The 13,485-nt window shown below is 40.9% G+C and overlaps 1 protein-coding gene across 1 annotated transcript in view; it reads right to left on the bottom strand.

Moving 5' to 3' along the window:
- Positions 1-9,207: 9,207 nt before the first annotated feature.
- pde11a (phosphodiesterase 11a) overlaps positions 9,208-13,485 on the bottom strand; it is a 244,611-nt gene continuing 240,333 nt past the window's right edge. The window contains exon 20 of the mRNA XM_073047136.1: positions 9,208-11,948. Within this exon, the coding sequence (XP_072903237.1) occupies positions 11,805-11,948 (144 nt within the window). The 3' untranslated portion in view covers positions 9,208-11,804. The remainder of the gene's footprint in view (positions 11,949-13,485) is intronic.

Below are 13,485 nucleotides of genomic sequence, written 5' to 3'. Positions count from 1 at the left end.
GTATATGGATTTCAGCAAGGCATTTGACAAGGTACCCCATGAAAGGCTTATTGAGAAAGTAAGGAGGCATGGTATCCAAGGGGACATTGCTTTGTGGATCCAGAACTGGCTTGCCCACAGAAGGCAAAGAGTGGTTGTAGACGGGTCATATTCTGCATGGAGGTCGGTGACCAATGGAGTGCCTCAGGGATCTGTTCCGGGACCCTTACTCTTCGTGATTTTTATAAATGACCTGGATGAGGAAGTGGAGGGATGGGTTAGTAAATTTGCTGATGACACAAAGGTTGGAGGTGTTGTGGATAGTGTGGAGGGCTGTCAGAGGTTACAGCGGGACATTGATAGGATGCAAAACTGGGCTGAGAAGTGGCAGATGGAGCTCAACCCAGATAAATATGAAGTGGTTCATTTTGGTAGGTCAAATATGGCAGAATATAGTATTAATGGTAAGATTCTTGGCAGTGTGGATGATCAGAGGGATCTTGGGGTCTGAGTCCATAGGATGCTCAAAGCAGCTGCGTAGGTTGACTCTGTGGTTAAGAAGGCATATGGTGTATTGGCCTTCATCTATCGTGGAAATGAATTTAGAAGCTGAGAGGTAATGTTGCGGCTATGTAGGACCCTGGTCAGACCCCACTTGGAGTACTGTGCTCAGTTCTGGTTGCCTCACTACAGGAAGGATGTGGAAGCCATAGAAAGGGTGCAGAGGAGAATTACAAGGATGTTGCCTGGATGGGCTGCCAGCAACGGTGGTGGAGGCGGATACAATAGGGTCTTTTGAGAGACTTTTGGATAGGTACATGGAGCTAAAAAAAAATAGAGAGCTATAGGTAAGCCTAGTAAGTTCTAAGGTAGAGACATGCTCGGCACAACTTTGTGGGCCTAAGAGCGTGTATTGTGCTGTAGGTTTTCTATGTTTCTATCTTTCATGTGGCAGCAACTCACAATGCATAAAAGCATGGTCAAGAGGTTCACTTATTGCTCTGATCAAACATTGGAATGGGGAAGAAATGTGATCTAAATGACTTTGACATGGAATGCCCGGTGGGGTTCTTTGAGCATCTAAGAAACTGCTGATCTGCTGGGGTATTCTCACACAACAGTCTCTACAGTTTACAGCGATGATATGTCCTCTGAGTGGCCATTCTGTGGGCAAAAATGCCTTGTTGATGAGAGAGGTCAGAGAAGAATGGCCCCACTGGTTCAAGCTGACAGAAAGGCAGCAGTAACTCAAATAACTACACGTTACAACAGTGGTGTGCAGAAGAGTATCTCTGAACACACACTTCAAAACCTTGGAAGTGGTTGCTCAGCAGCAGAAGACCATGAATTTACACTTGAGCAAAGTCAAATGTATGCCTAAATATTGAAGTTACAGCTCTTCCCATCCCTTCAATTTATAAACTGTGTTATCACTCATTTTTTTAGAACCCTTGTCAGATTTTTCCAAATGGAGATGTGGGTTTGAGCCAGTAAAACAGTGCAATTCTATTTGTTATGCTGATCCACAGCTGTGGACAGTAATCATGTCACACAAGCATTATACAGCAACAGTGTTTAAACGTGCCACATCTTTAGGTTGTTACGTGCTCGTGACACGTGACAGTGGTACCCTTGTCACTTGACTGGGGTGGAAGCTATACTGGACTTGAGGTAATGGTCTTGTGATGGTGGAGTGACATCATTTTCCCACCAGTAGAGGTCATGTGACAGGTTTTTTTTTACAGGGTATAAAAGGAGGACCCCTCCCTGTGAGGAGGGGCAGTTCGTGGCTGGATTTGCCATGTTGACTTCATGCCGCTGTGTGATTTAATGTTATGACGTAGTTTAGTTGAAAGATGAAGTTTTATCTAATGCCTAAAGTTTAAAAGGTCATTGCCAGCAGTTTCTTTACAATACTGCTAGTTGAGAATCAGTGGAGAGTGAAGATCGGAGTTCGGGAGTTAAAGATCGAGGAGAATCAATTTCGACGGTGAAACAGGTTCGACCTTGTTTGATCCTTATTCAGAAGGAATTCGGTGACTGTTCTCATGTTAATCCCTGTGAAATATCAGAAAGGATTGAGAACAGTGTTGTAAAGGAAAGGTCAGTGCCTTTAAGCCGTTTCATTTCGTTACGTAAATTCTTCGTGGGAAAAGTTCGATTTGGGAACCGAAACAACACGACGTGAAAGAGAATTTAAATCATCTTAAGAAGTCTCTCCCTTAAATGGACTGTGAGCATTTTGAACTTTTGGCAATACTACTTTGAAGAACTGTTTTTGCAACTTTGCGTTAAGAACTGTTTAAGCTTCATTGCTTTAAGAACTGATTAGGCTGCCGCACAGCAGCTGATTTCCGGTTACGTTAGTGATTTGTTTACTTTTGGGGGGGTTTGTTTTCAGTGTTTAATAAACGTGTTATTTGTTATAAAAACCCCTGCCTAACTCATATATTTATTGTTGCCTGAATCCGTAACAAGGTCAAACAGCATCCAGCTGTGCATCAGACGATCGATGCTTCAGTCTGCTAGGGGTATTGGATGGCGTTGTGGTTTGGGTACCAGCTGAAAAAGACAAAGAACCAGTGATCAGAGGGATCTTGGGGTCTTCCAATCCAGCACAGTGCAAAATATTTATGAAAGGAAAAGTTAGTGCGTGCACTTAGAAATACCTGCTCTGGATAACCGACTCACATGAGCTTTGCAAAATTTACTTAATAATATTAAGCATTGTTCAGCCATGAGTAAGTATATCAGCTCATTAAAATGTGTTCTAACATCTGTCGGTACATGGTGCAGATGGTGTGCTGACTGATCCAGTGGGCAGGTCCTGATTCCTCTCTATTGTTTCCCAATATGGTGAGACTGCGCTCAGTAGCTCCCGTTCTTCCAGAGATCAAGCAGTGACTTATTTGTGTTTGCCCAGCTCTGTCTGCTATTCCCCGGCTGGATGCTCTCTGATTCCATTCTACATGCTACCCCTATTGTTATCATTGTCTGAAAGCACAGCATCAATTTCCAGTGATATCCAGCTTCACCTCATCACCACCCCCATGATCCTTTCGCTCTCTGAACTGTAATGGGCTGGGTGGATTAGACCCAACATTTCATTGACATTTCTTCAATGCTAAAAATATTAAATAAATGGTGGTGGTGGTGTTGCTTTCTAACCTTCCGTGCCACTGCCCCCAGAGAGGATAATTGCCTCGCATTGCAGAGGGCAAAGTTTATTCTAGGATTTGTGGATTCATTAATCAAGATAGATATATTGTGAAAAGCTAAATTATAATGTTTCTTTCAAAAGTCTCTAAAAACACATTCACTGAAATTTTAACTCTTACATAGAGTCATAGAGTACTACAGCACAGAAACAGGCCCATATAATCTGTGATGAGCCATTACTCTACCTAGTCCCATCGACCTGCATCCAGTCTATAGCCTTCCATAACCTTCCCTACCCTTCCCATCCATGTATTTATCAAAATTTCTCTTTAAGCGTTGAAATCTAACCCATATTCACAACTTCTGTTGGCAGCTCATTCCACCCTCTGAGTAAAGAAGTTCTTCATGTTCCTCTGAAGCATCTCACCTTTCACCCTTAACCCATGGCCTCTAGTTCTTGACCTGCCCAACCTCAGTGAGTAAAGCCTGCTTGCATTTACAGTACCTGCCTCATAATTTTGTAAACCCTATTGAATGTGCTCTCGTTCTCCTACACCTTCAACCTTGTCCTGTAACTCAGGGCCTCAAAGCCCTGGCAACATCCTTGTAAATTTTCTCTACATTCTTTTAATTTTATTGATCTTTTTCCTGCAGGTAGATGACCAGAACTGGGCCCAGTACCCCAAATTAGGCCTCACCAACATATTATGCAACTTCAACATAACATCCCAACTCCTGTATCCAGTACTTCAATTTCTAAACGCCATTGGGCCAAAAGCTTTATGTCCCTTTCTACCTGTGGTGCCACATTCAAGGAATTATGTATTTGCATTTCCAGATCCCTCTGTTCTACCACACTACTTAGTGTCCTACCGCTCAGCGTTTAAGTCCTACCCTGGTTAGTCCTCCCAAAGTGCAATACCTCACACTTGTCTGCATTAAATTCCATCTGCCAGTATTCAGCCCACGTTTCTAGCTGATCCAGATCCTGCTGCAAAGCTTTGATAGCCTTTCTTGCTGTACTCTACACCCCCAATCTTGGTGTCCCAGTTTTGCTACGTTATCATCCAGATTGTTAATATAGATGACGAACAACAATGGACCCAGCACCGATCCATGTGGCACACCTCTAGTCACAGGCCTCTAGTCAAAGAGGCAACCATGTATTACCACTCCCTGGCTTCTCCTGCTAAGCCAATGTCTAATCCAATTTACTACCTCATCCTGAATGCTAAGTGACTGAACCTTTTTGACCAACCTTCCATGTAGGACTATGAGAGAGAGCACTTGGTAAACTCACTGCTTACACATGTTCATTCATTCCCCCTCCCCCTCCCCCTCCCTCCCCCCTCTCCCTCCCTTTCTCCCCCTCTCCCTCCCTCTCTCTTGCTCTCGCATCACCTTCTGATTCATGTATTCTTTTCAGTTGACTTTGTTGGTAATGAAAGATGGTATGTCCCATTGCTGATTTAAAGGAGCCCTCTGCCCTTAGTAGGGGGAACAGAGAGATTGGGCTCCAATAGTTCACACTGGAAAAAACAGTATGGAGCTATTTATTGTGATTTCTGGTAGATATCTTTTTGTAAATACTGGTAATTTTCTTTTCATTATTTTTTGCTAATTTTTTAAGTTTGATTTTTGAAGCACTTAATAAACACTCTTGCACTATAGTGCTAGGTGACTCCAGCCATTTTTTTTCTTTGGTCATAAAGCCACATGTAACAAGGATCTTGTCAATGGCCTTACTAAAGTCCATGTAGACTCTATTCACTGCCTTGCCTTCATCACCTTTCCTTGTAATTTCCTCAAAAAACTCTATAAGTTTAGTTTAGACATTACCTACCAAACACAAAGCCACGTTGCCTATTCCTAATTAGTCCCTGTCTATCTGAATACTTATATATTTGTTCCTTAGAATAACGTCCAATAACTTACCCACCACTGGCGTCAGGCTCACCAGCCTATAATCTTAGAGCCTATTTTAAACAACAGAACAACATTAGCTATCCTCTGATCTGTCGGCTAAGAACATTTTGAGTATCTCTGCTAGGGCTCCTGCAATTTCTGTACTTGCCTCCCACAAGGTCAGAGGGAACACCTTGTCAAGCCCTAAGGATTTCTGCTCCCGAATTTGCCTCAAGACAGCAAACACCTCCTCTCCTGTAATCTGCATATGAACTCTGACCTTATTACTGTTCTGCAACACTTCTATGGACTCTGTTTTCATTTCCTAAGTAAACACATTTGCATGTGGACCCATCCCTTTTAGCTCCATGCATAGATTACCACTCAGATATTCAAGAGGACCAATTTTGACACTTGCTATCCGTTTGCTCTTAATATATCTGAAGATGCCACTTGCCCTGTCTCATCCTCAAACTGGGGATCTCTGTTAGCTCTCTCTCAGCAGATGGGACCTCTATGTACTGATTAAGGAAGCTTTCCTGAACACACTTGTTAACCTTTATCCCACCCAGCCCTTTTATAGAACAGGAGTCCCAGTCAATATGTGGAAAGTTAAAATTATCTACTATCACAACATGTTTCTTTCAAAAGTCTGCAAGCTCACTTCAAATTTGCTGCTTTAAGCCCCACTGACTATTGGGTGGTCCTCAGTTCCACCCATATAGTCTAAGTAGATCAGCTCAGCCATGACATTTCCCTGGCTAGTAATGTCACCCTTCCCCCTTTAATCTTTCCAGCACAATCTCGTCTAAATTAATGGAATTCTGGAACATTGAGCTGCCAATTCTGTCCCTCCAGTAACCAGGTCTCAAACTGCTACAATATCCTAATTCCAAATGCTAATCCATGTCCTAATTTCATTCATCTTTTTTGCAATGCTCCTTGCATTGAAACATACACAATTCAGAACATTATCTATCATGCTCTACTTTTTGATTCCTGCCTTTGTATGTAGGCCTAACAACATCTTTCCTCACAACCACTACACTATCTGCTCTGCCATTCTGGTTCCCATCTCTAGTTTAAACCCTCCTCTGTAACACCAGCAAACCTTCCCACGAGGATATTAGTCTCCATCCAGTTCAGGTGCAAACCACCCTGCCTATACAAATCCCACCTTCCCTGGAAGAGAGCCCAATGACCCAAAAATCTGAAGCCCTCCCTCCTGCATAATTTCCTTAGCCATGTGTTAAACTGTATTATCTTCATATTTCTGGTTTCACTAGCATATAGAAGAAGAAGAAATCCTGAGATCACAACCCTGGACGTCCTGTCCTTTGACTTAGAACATAACTCCCTGAATTCATTTTGCAGGACCTCATCAACCTTTCTACCATGTCATTGGTACCAATGAGGACCACGGCCTCTGTTTGCTCACCCTCTCACTTAAGATTACAGTGGACTGAATCTGAGATGTCCCAGACCCTTGCACCAGGAGACAACATTCCATCTGGAGGTCTCATTCTTATCCATAATACCTCCTATCTGTACTCCTAAGCACTGAATTCCCTATTACTACGGCTCACCTCTTCTCCCCCCTTTCTGGCTGACTCACAGAACAAAACTCCATGACTGCTGTGGCTTTCCTCTACTAGGTCATCCCCTCCCAACAATATTCAAAGTGATTATACTTGTTATTGAGGGGAATGGCCGCAGAGGTTCAGTGCACCAGCTGCCTATTCCCATTCCCACCTGCTGATGGTCACTGAGTTCCAGACAGCTGGAATTTCCTTGTATATAATCTTAATATAATTTAGAAATTATGCTAATATAATTGAAATCTGTAAATATGATTGTGAAATACCCTGTAATTAATGATGTACTAATGAATATAATCCATAAATTTTCTAAATAATAAATGTACCACATTTTGAAACATTTTAAAGCTTCAACATATTTGCATTGTCTGTGTTTCAAGTTACAACACTGTTACAAATTGTAACAATAAACCCAGAATGGAAGTCGGTTAATAACCCACCAGCCTGCTGAACACCGATGCTATCTAGTCAAAACATTTTACTTTTGCCACTGTGCATGTCAGTTGTTTTGACTACCTGACATGGTTTACTTGTGTTGGGAGTTGTGCTCTGTGTTTTATTATGTGCATATTACAAAAATTATTTTAAAACATAGAAGGTAGTTTTCAGGCAATGTAATAATTCTCTATTCAGAACAATGGTTGGTCCACACAGCATTAAAAAGAATCAGAATGAATGCTGGACACAGAGACAAGGTCCTACACTGCAACCAAAGAAAGCCCCAGTTGTGACGACTACTTATACCACCGGTCCTAGACATCTGATGTTGAGAGAGTGGAACTACCCAAGTGCAATGGCTTTTCCACTTGAAAAATCTCCCACACGGGTTTATGTCATCAACAGGTATGACAGACTACCAATGACGAAAAGCTCATCTAACCTAGTTGGTTCTGGGACAAATAATTACAGGAGAATTTCCTTACTGCCTCAATCAAGCTTATTACCTCTCTGATTTGTGGCAGTAATCCAAATGAAAGATGCACTCCTTTCCTCTGCCTTTGCTACAAGCTGTAGATCAGGGATGGCAAGTAAGAATATCACAGCTGCTGAATTCTAAGAGTTGTGACATTAATGGGTGTAAATGAATGAGTGTGGGGGAAAAAAGGTTAATTTAAAGGGAAAAAAAATGATTCAAACCCAGCTACCTGATCTTGTATGTGTTTGAACTTAGCTAGATGGAATTTTCATTATAAATTATGATTCAACAAAAGGTTGTGCTCAATTTTCTTCAACTCTAAAAGTAAACTGTTGGGGAGGTCACTATTTCCTCATCAGTGGGGACAAAAAGGGAAAACATTAAAGTTTTCAAAAAATTCAGTCCATCTCTTCCAACCCAGCTGCAGTAGCTGCTGATGGTTTCACATAAAGCTAAGTCTCGTTAGCTTCTGTCCAGATGTGAAAGCCCTTGAATAATGAAAGTGAATAAAATAAATGTTTCTGTCTAATTATTAAAACAAAAAAAGGATCAAATATTCCAGTTGCAATACAAGTAAAATCTGTGACAGGCTAAAGAGAAAATTTAATATAGCCTCAAGAGATTCTGCAGATCCTGGGAATCTTGAGCAACAGACACGCAAAATGCTGGAGGAATTCAGCAAATCAGGCAGCACCTATGGAGAGGGGAAAGCAGTCCATGTTTCTTACAGAAACCCTGCATCAGGATATAATGTAGAACTGAGGCACCACAGTAGTGCAATGCTGTTACAGCTTCAGAGTTCAGTTCAGGTGCTGTAAACAGAGAGTTTGCACATCATTCCTGTGAACACGTGAGTTTCCACCGGGTGGTCTGGCTTCCTTCCCATTCCAAAGACGTACCGGGTAGTAGGTTAATTGGTCATTGTAGTTTGTCCTGGGACTATGCTAGTGTTAAAAAGGTGGCTGAACAGTGGCTCGTTGGGCCAGAAGGGCCCAATCTGTGTTATCTTTGTAAATAAAATACATTCCTCTCAAAAAGTCAACTAGTTCCTTTCTGTAACAACACTTCCAGGGCCACGAAGGACATGTTTTATCAATAAGCTATCAATAAGAATTCCCTGGATGAAAAAATAGAGTTGGAAATATATTAAAGGAACAAACCCAAAAGATTAAAACATTTTTAGGTGCATTACATTAAAAGATGCTCTTTGTAATGCTTGCTTGCTCCAGGAGGTGGCAGTTTTGTAACAGATTGACCAGCTTCCCTGCTCAAAGTAAAAAGCAGAACAGTAATGTAAAAATATATATACTGCATATTGTGACCCTTTCCTTGCAGTATGCAGAATTTTCCAAGAATATAGGTTTACCAGATTCCTGTACTTAGCATTATTTTTCTGATGATGTAGTTTCTGTGATGCCAAGCTAATTGCGCAAGGGTCATCATGTCAAAAACTACCACAACGGACCTTTATTCATCGAACCGTGTTTTCTATGGGGGGGGGGGGTATAGATCAATCAAATAGGAAGTAATTTACAAGTAAGGCTGGGTTAAAATAATTTAAAATAACAGTTTCTTTTGGGTTGATTTTGTTTAACAAAAGATAACAATAGAATTGCAACAATAATCATTTGATCACTGAATATACATATAATGCAAGCACGAGATAAAACAAGTTTAAACATTCTGGTAGATTCCGAAGATCTGGAGATGTTGCTTCCCAAGTTGTGTTGGTCTTTATATGTTATACTGTCAACGTAAAAATTCAGAAACTAATTTTAAAAGGAAGAAAATAAAATTAAGATGAAACAAATTAAATTAAACCAATACTTCATAAGGTAAAATGGTGTTAAGGTAAAGCTGGATATGGATTCTAATTCTGAATCTATATTCTGATTTGTTGGGTTAACACGCTTCCAGTTTGCATGGATTTTATAAGGAATAGGCACCTCGTTCTGAGTTTCCATTCTAAACAGGCAATGGGATCAAATTATGAGTTTCTGTCTTTAAGGTCAACCGATGAAATTGGTTCCTGTTCAATCAGTAAGTTAAACATTTCAAGTCCTTGTAAAAAGGAATCTAATTGTGGCGACAGGAAGAGTGAACACAATCTTCAAAAGTGTGTTTTAATGAAATGGAAGGAAGAATTACAGGGCCAGGAAGAAGCAATGTACTTACACTGAAAACAGACCAACGTTGACAACCTCCACTTAAATAAAGACTCTCGCAGTGTTCTTCCAAACATTTTCCCATATCTGACAGGTATGGAGATGAAATGCATGCAATACTGGTAAAATCAGGCATTATAACCTTTGACCGGTTCTGTCCTTGTGGGTCATGGGGCCTGTCTGTCTTGTCGGTGTTGAAGCTCATCTTACAGCGATGAATATTCTTTTTCTCTTTAGCTTGGGTTTTTCATGCTGACGAAATTCCATGCCACCATTTGCTTTGTTACATGTGCAAATTTGACTTGCATTGCTTTAACATGCAATCTGTTTAACATACAACAACATCCAGCAGAGGTTTAAAAATTATCTTGCTTACAGCTATATACCACCTTTATAGTAACCAGTGCTTCAGTCATAACCACCACAGCACCATCTGTCAATGGTTTGTCCTTAAAGGACTTTATCTTAGTGCATCTATCAACCATATTTCCAATCCAGAGAACCAATTTCAGAGCATCCTCATGCAGAAGAGCTAAGTAGAAAAATCTTTTAAGTACAGTGGATTCTAGCTAACTGGGCCACCAATTAATCAGGATGGCTGCTTATTTAGGATGACCCTTAAAGAACAAAAACAAATCAAGAAAATATGCAGGATTCCCATCATTTATTTGGGACACCATGGCACTTAATTGGGACACAAGACTATTGGTGAACAATTTCTATTGAGTGTCAGTCACCTGCACTTGTGTGGCCGTTAGACTCTACAAACTTAGATTGACCAGTTTTTAAATAGCATCAGTTGTGAGCGTTTGTTTTCCAAAAGCAGTGTTTTTTGTCACTGATAGCTGGCAAGAAATAAGCAGTAAGAAGCAGCCGGGAGGGAAAATGAAATAATTTCACTCTTTCAACAAGTTAGAAACTATGAAGAATTTGAAGGTACCAACAATCATCCTGAAAGTTACACTGAAAATGAAGATTTTGAGGATGCAAGCATGGAGAGCATTGTATTGTAGGCATTGCATTGGATAACTTTTGTTTATTTGGCAGTAGTTGTCCATCTATCCAATGATGACAGGAAAACCGATTCAGGAGAGTTTTTAAAGTGGAGAAGCCATTGCACTGGGGCAGTTCCACTCTCTCAACCTCAGAAGTTTGCGTCCAGTGGTACGAGTAGGCATCACGACTGGGGTCTTCCTTGGCTTCACTGAATGACCATGACCATCCATGCCTCGTTGTGCCCTTCACTCTTGATGGTTCCTGCCTAGTGGATCTCACTATAGATTTCATCCACCCAGTCCACCCAAGCTGACTTAATTTACAACTAATCAGAAGAACATGACAGCGTACAGCAGCTGAATTCCTCTGTTGGTAACTATTAGGAACTAATACGTAGTTTTATAGTACAGTAGAGGTATTGGTAGTGTTCCAATTTGTTCTGTATTTCATTTAAAATACATAATGTGCTACTCAATTAAACAGTAGTTTGTTTTTTTAATACATTTTTATTATTTCCATAAAACTTTGGTTATTTGGGGCAGCTACTTAGTTGGGCCAAAACATCCTGGTCCCAATGTGTCCCAATTAACCAGAATCCACTGTATAAAGTAAACAAACTGCTTGTTCATTCCAATAATGGTGAGGAGAATGAAAGTAGAAACAACATGGGTCTGGCAGACAAAGGATGCTCAGACACTTCGGTTCTCTGTCCTTGAATAATTGATGTTCCTTCAACCTGCTTATGGTGGCTATATATTCTCTGCAGCAGACAGCAAACCCTTAGCAATTGGTAGCACTGGATGGAACTGTATTACCTGCACACTGTCAAAGGGACTCTGTGAGCTTCCTTAGAGCTTTATCAACATATGCCTACAACACAGTACTTGCAGTGCACTCATCGTTTTTGTTGTTTTCACTCTCAGTTCGGAGTGGATGGATTCTGCCCCACGCAGAGACACACTGGGGGGTTTCAGCACGGCCACACTGTTTCAGGCTTTGCAAAACACAACTGAAGGATGTCCCAATCCAGTTGAATATGAGCCATATCAAGCTGATCGCCCATCCCTGGAGATGACACTCGGAGCATTAACTGATATCTTGTGTGGTTGTGCTGCGGCGGGGATTGTCTCTGCCTCCTTGTCCTCTTTGGTGCATCTCCTCCCATTTAAGCCTGTTCTGGATAATCCCATTTAGCATTGGCTTCAGGCGTGGGTTGACTTTCACCAAGGCCTAGGAATTAATTAATAAAAAGATATAAATGCTTCTTGCTAAAAATTCTACCACAATGAGAATCAGCCTCACTAATTTTAATGGAAAATGAAGCGTCTCTCCTCAGTTATATGTTATATAGCATGGAAGCAGGCTCTTTGGTTTAACATCTAAAACTTTGACAAACTTCTATGATGTAGTGGAGAGTATATTGACTGGCTGCATCACAGCCTGGTATGGAAACACCAATGCCCTTGAATGGAAAATACTACAAAAGTAGTGGAAAAAAGTAAAACTCTCCCCACCACTGAGCACACCTACATGAAACGCTGTCACAGAAACGCAGCATCACCCCCACCACCCAGGTCGTTCTCTCTTCTCGCAGCTACCATCAGGAAGAAGGTACAGGAGCCTCAGGATTCACATGACTTGGTTCAGGAACAATTATTACCCATCAACCATGAGGGTCTTGAACCAAAGAGGACAAGTTCACTCAACTTCACTTGCCCAATCATTGAAAACTCCCCACAACCAAAGCACTCACTTTCAAGTGCTCTTCATCACATGTTCTCGATATTTATTGTTTATTTATTTATTGTCATTATTACTGCTTTTTGTATTTGCATGGTTTATCATCTTCTGCACTCTGGTTGAATGCCCTAGTCAGGTGGTCTTTCATTGATCTGTTATGGTTATTATTCTATAGATTCTCTGAGGATGCCCACAAGAAAATAAATCTCAGGGGACATATATATACTTAGATAATAAAATTTACTCTGAACTTGTCCATGCCAATTAAGTTGGCTCCTTGAGTGAGTCCCATTTGCTTCTGCATTTGACCCATATCCTTCTGAACCTTTCATTGTAATTGTCCCCTTCCTCTTTCACTACTTCTGGCATCCCATTCCACATACTGGCACCCTTGGTGTGAAAAATTTGCCCTTCAGGTCTCCCTTAAACTTTTCACATTTTTCCTTAAGCCTATGCCTTTTCCATCTGATCGTTTATATTAGCCAGGCCTCTTGTGATTTCATAGACCTCTATAAAGTCCCCCCTCAGCTTCCTGTGCAAAATCCTCTCTCACAGTTTGGAATACAAACAGGAAACTTCCCCATCTCAGTAAATCCTTAACAATATCCATTAATTAGTGAATTGTAATAAAGTGGAATTGGAATTGGTTTATTATTGTCACATGTACTGAGTTACAGTGAAAGAGCTCGTCCTGTGTTTGCCGATACAGATCATTACGCAGTGCATTGAGGTAGAACAATAACAAAATGCAGAATAAAATGGAACAGCTACCGAGGAAATGATGAGGTGCAAGATTATAATGACATAGAATGTGAGAACTGATTCCAATTTTCAGCATAATAAAACCCTGGCCATATACTGGAGTAGAAGGTACAGAGGCTAAATCCTTCGTCTGTGAGCTGCAACCTGACATACAGATATTGCTGTTCCCAAGGATGATAACTGGTGTCTTTCACTCCTTTTGCTGAAATGCAACCAGAAACAATAGACAATAGACAATAGGTGCAGAAGTAGACCATTCGGCCCT

Source organism: Hemitrygon akajei, chromosome 5, assembly GCF_048418815.1.
Source record: "Hemitrygon akajei chromosome 5, sHemAka1.3, whole genome shotgun sequence".
Lineage (NCBI taxonomy): Eukaryota > Metazoa > Chordata > Chondrichthyes > Myliobatiformes > Dasyatidae > Hemitrygon > Hemitrygon akajei.
This window is presented reverse-complemented; position numbering and strand designations above follow the sequence as displayed.